This window comes from Brassica rapa, chromosome A02, assembly GCF_000309985.2.
Source record: "Brassica rapa cultivar Chiifu-401-42 chromosome A02, CAAS_Brap_v3.01, whole genome shotgun sequence".
NCBI lineage: Eukaryota > Viridiplantae > Streptophyta > Magnoliopsida > Brassicales > Brassicaceae > Brassica > Brassica rapa.
In genome coordinates, this window is record NC_024796.2 from 8030805 (window position 1) to 8036053 (window position 5249).

Consider the following 5249-nt stretch of genomic DNA (forward strand, 5'->3'; position numbering starts at 1 on the left):
AGAGCATGAAGAATAGATTCTCCCTCAACGCCACACGACTGGCATCTTTCATCAATCTGCAAACCTCTCTTGATTATAAGCTCAGACACTGGCAGTGCTTCACTCAAGACTTTCCACAGAAAAATCTTAATCTTGGGGGGCGAGGTGATTTTCCAAACTTCTTCTTTAATGGGGTTCAGAGATGGGAGCTCCAACACCTCAGGACAGCATTCCTTAATCTTTTGATCCCTCGCTAACCAGTAAGCTGATTTCACCGTCAAATTACCAGACCTATTATGCCTCCAAGTGAAAGAGTCCTCATGAGATATCGATGGTGGGTTTGAGAGTATCAGCTCCACATCGCTAGGGACAAAGACCTCTTGTAACGCCGACTCATTCCATTTCCTCGACGTTGAGTCAATCAGATCTCTAACCATAAGATTGACATCAAAGGTAATACATTTGATCCAAGGAGCTCTCAAACCCGTCTCCGGATCATCTATCCATTTGTCGAGCCAAACTCTCGTGTCGCCTCCATTCCCTATACTCTTTTTCAACCCCTTCTGAAGAAGCTCCCTACCATGAATGATGCTTCGCCAAGCGAAGGATGGTCTAGCTCCAACCGGGGCTTCTAAGAAGTGAGAGTTAGGGAAATACCTGCTCTTGAGAAACCTTGTCATAAGACACTCTTGATTATTAACCAGTTTCCAAGCTTGTTTGGCAAGCAAGGCTTGGTTGAAACTCTCCAAGTCTTTAAAACCAATTCCTCCGAGAGCTTTAGGAAGGCAGAGTCTGTCCCAGGAAGACCAGTGGATTTTGTTCACGTGAGCTTCTGAATTCCACCAGTAATTTGCCATAAGGCTCTCCAGATTTTTTATGATCGTTTTAGGTAATCTGAAACAAGACATTGGAAAAACAGGAAGGGCTGCTGCTGTAGATTTAAGGAGCACTTCTTTTCCACCTTGAGATAACTTGCGCAGAAACCAACTGTTTAGCCTACAATGCGTTCGATCCTTAAGATAAGAGAGCAACTCCACCTTAGACCCAGAGAAGCATTCCGGCATTCCAAGGTATTTGCTTGTGCCTCCAATGTTATGAATGCCAAGGATGTCTTTCAGTTGCGCTTTTTCCTCCTCCAAAATCAGACCCCCAAAAGAGACAGAGGACTTTTGATAATTAATGCACTGTCCAGTTGCTTCTCCATAAAAATTCAAAATCTTTTTAAGATTTCTACACTGTTGGACTGAAGCTTGGCACAAGAACAAACTGTCATCAGCAAATAACAGGTGGCTCACTGAAGGACCTGTTGTCGAGAAGCTGATTCCCGTGATCATTTCATTCCTTTCCGCCACATTCAGCAGATGAGATAAGCCTTCCGTGCATAATACAAATAGAAACGGGGAAAGAGGATCTCCCTGACGCAAGCCTCTTGAAGGAGAGATTAAACCGAAGGGTTGATCATTAATTAGTACTGCAAAGGAGACAGAGGTAACACACATCATCACCCAACAAATCCACTGATCATCAAACCCCAACGCCTTTAATAAAGACTTCAAGTAACTCCATTCCACTCGATCATAGGCCTTCGACATATCGGTTTTCACAGCCATAAACTCAGAAGAAATCCTCGGATGCATCCTAAGTGCATGAACAGCTTCATGAGCTATCACAATATTATCTTGGATTAATCTTTCGCTGACAAAAGCTGACTGATTAGAAGATACCAAGTCTCCCAAGAACGGTTGCAGTCTCCTAACCAGTATCTTAGAAACAGCCTTATACAAAACCGAGCAAAGGCTGATAGGTCTCAAATCTGCCATGTTCTCTGGATTTGTAATCTTTGGAATAAGACAGATGTACGTGAAGTTCCAGTCAACTGGTAAGGCACCTTTCTCAAAAACCTCTTGAATCTCTTGAGTGACCGAATCCCCTATCACACCCCAAAATTTTTGAAAGAACAAACCCGTCATACCATCTGGACCGGGAGCACTCTCAGCATTGATCGAGAAGATTGCTTCCCGAACCTCTTCCTTGGAAAACTTACAAGTAAGACTTTGGTTCATAGATTGAGAGACTTTCGGAAGCATACTGTGAAACACAGGATCATACGACGGGGGGTTAGATGATTTAAATAGTTCCGAGAAGTACTGGATAGCGACTTCGCCTTTAGCAGCATCAGACCAATGGTCCCTCCCAAATTTGTCTTTAAGCTTCACTAAGTAGGTTCTCGCTCTGTTAGCTTTAACCGACATGTGAAAAAACTTAGAATTTCTGTCTCCTAGTTTCAGCCATTTCTCTCTACTTTTTTGCCTCCAAAACATCTCCTCTTCTTTGTAAGCTTGCATAAGTTCCTTTTTGATGTTCTGGATAACAAACCAGCACGAGTAAGGCTTGGACTGGAACCATTCCAATCTCTCTTGCAGCGACTTAATCTTGTCCTTCGCATTAAATCTTCTTTTTCTCTTCCATTCACTCATCACTTTCCTGCACTTCCGGATCTTGAACGTTACAGAAGACAGACCTCTGTTTCTACCCCACGCCAACTCCACCTCTTTCATCGCATCAGGATGATGGAGAAGCCTCCTATCAAACCGGAACTGACCCCTTTGAATATCTGAACTTGCTCTAAGGTTCACCCATACAGGTCTGTGGTCAGAACCCCTTTTATCCAAAAAGGTTTGATTTGAATTAGGGAACCTTGTGCGCCACGCTTTATTGCCAAAACATCGATCAAGACAACACTGAATATACTTCTTCCAACGCTGACCCGCCCACGTGAATCTGTTTCCTTTACTGTCTAACTCTTCCATCTCACAGGACATCAACATCTCCGCAAAGAACTTGAAAGACGCCTCCGGTCTACTCGGCCCACCCAGCTTCTCATCATTACTTAGAATTTCATTGAAATCTCCAACGATCACCCAAGGCTCAGACCTCCCAATTCCCAAACTGGTGATCCGATTCCAAACTAAGCTTTTACCATCAGAAGCTGGCTCTCCATAGACGCAAGTCAAAAAGAACGAAGAGTCACCAAATTTCACAAGACAATCCACAATATTTTTATCCGAACTTTTAATACAAAGGTTGACATTTTTCTTCCACAAAATTGCTAATCCTCCACTGTATCCAATAGGATTGACAGTGTGAACTCGCTCATATCCCAACCAAACTTGTAAATCTACAACTACATTCCGACATTTCTTTGTTTCCATTAAAAAGAGAATCTCCGGGAAGTGGTATTGACGCAACTCCCGCAGTCGTTGAATTGTCAAGCCTTGAGGCCGCCCCAAGCCTTGACAATTCCAGCTCAAGAAGCTCATTGGGAATGGGGCAATCCCTCATTTGGGATCGCCTTAAGGCATACCGCCTTGTTGGTTGCTTTGATCTCCTCTTCCTCCACTGAACACTTCCTCTTCTTACTACCCATCAACTGTTTGCCCTCTCTTTGGTTTTCAGGCGGTGCTTTTACTTGATCAGTAAGGACCTTGATCCTTCTCTGCCTTGTTGATTTAGGCGGTCTTCTCCTCACTGCTGCTTTGTTTTTCACGATCCCGGAAGAACAAGGAGCAAAGTTAGAAACTTTTACTGCCTTGAACACCGTTGGAAAGTTAGAACAAAAGGAACCTTCTGACGCAATGTTATCCTCTCCATTCTCAAGTCTCAGAGCCTGCGGAGCAGAACGCAGAGAGAGCCTCGAGTGAGCTTGAAACGAAGCCGCCATAAGTTTGTGGGGATTACTCTGAACACTAAGCTCTTCAGCATCCTTCTTATTCTCCAAGTAATCAAACACAATTCCTTTGCCTTTGTTTAGCTCAGAAGTAAACAAAGGAGCTGACTCCAATCTCAATGCAAGCCTCTGCGACAGAGGATCCTTCTCTGCAAGCTTGACCGACCGTTGAATCTTGTCTATCTTAACCTCACGATTTTCCCCTGTGTCCGCCAAGAGATATCTTCTCATTTCCTCCAATACTTCCTTAGCTATCTTACACCTTCCCGTAGCAGAGTTCATGTTTACTTGTTCCTCCTCCAGAACACCAAACAAAATGTCATCCTCATCTATAACTCTTTTCTTTTTCTCTAGTTCTGCAGAAATCCTCTCCCTTCTGACTTTAGACTCTTCCTGTCTTTTCCTCACAATTAAAGGGCAGAGATCCTTTTCGTGATTGAGTCTCTGACATTCGAAACATCGCTTCTGAACTTTCTCATAGCTAAAACGCACCACCGAAGATTTTCCTTTCGACGTCACCACCTTCGATGTACGTAGCGGATTAGCAACGTTGAACTTCACCAAAACCCTAATGTAATCCTGTGTAATAGGCCTAGAGGGGTCAAAAGCCACCAACACAGTCTTCCCCACCAGATCACCTAGCGCAGTGAGCGCCTCTGAGGTGTAGAAGTTTACTGGGATATCTCGCATCTGAACCCAAAGCGGGATATACTGAAGAAAATCCTCAGGCGGGTTTTCTACCCATCTCTCCAGCACTATGACCCAATCATCGAACGTTTGAACACCTCTCTCCAAAATGTCTAAGAGGTCGTGTTCATATTTGAATATGAACTGGAACCGTTCTTGAGATAGCGCTATACCTCTAACCCTTCCCTCCTTCTGCCATTTCCTCGGCATCTTCATAATGAGAGTAGACATCTTTTGGCGGTCCGGGTTCAGAAGTCTTCCCATCAAGCTGAGTTTGTTTTCTTCTGCTGAGCTAAACTCAGGAAGATCTGGCATCGTAAATGGAACGTCCTCCTCATCAAGAGATAACGCCATTAAGGCTTTATCCATGGCAAGCGACATGGTTTAATGCTTTTAAATCTCGCTACTCTTCAGTCAATGCTCACCCACTTATTTCTCTAAACTTCAATGTTTGAAGAACAGGAAGAGAAACAGATGAGATTTGAATAAAGCAGGCAGGATATACCTCGAAAACACCCAAAAGCGTTGACAAATTCTTAACCAAACGTGTTTCAGAAAGATAATCGCAAATAACCAAGCGATAACAACTTATTACCCAACGGATAAAAACCTAAAGCCCACTTGGGGTGACTTACGAGGCGATATTCTCCCTCTTCTCTCTAAACGAAAGAGGGTCCTCTTTAAACAGCCTTTTTGTTTTTGTTTTTTTCTTAAAATGTGAATTTTATTTATTAACAAAACAAAATTGTTATGAAAGTCTAGATTAATACAATCAATTTTTAAAACATGGCAAACATGTCATTTTATTTATTTATAAAACAAAATTGTTATGAAAGTCTAGTCTCATTTCTTTTTT

At 42.9% G+C, this 5249-nt stretch overlaps 1 protein-coding gene across 1 annotated transcript; it reads right to left on the reverse strand.

The window, feature by feature from the left end:
* Positions 1-3295: 3295 nt before the first annotated feature.
* Positions 3296-4774, reverse strand: LOC103852265. Its single transcript, XM_009129178.1, has one exon. It carries the CDS (start codon positions 4772-4774, stop codon positions 3296-3298), a length of 1479 nt encoding a protein of 492 aa, XP_009127426.1.
* Positions 4775-5249: the final 475 nt, after the last annotated feature.

Bases quoted from the DNA above. Each gene is read 5' to 3' on its own strand.
- LOC103852265 (XM_009129178.1), bottom strand. From the start codon at position 4,774: ATGTCGCTTGCCATGGATAAAGCCTTAATGGCGTTATCTCTTGATGAG.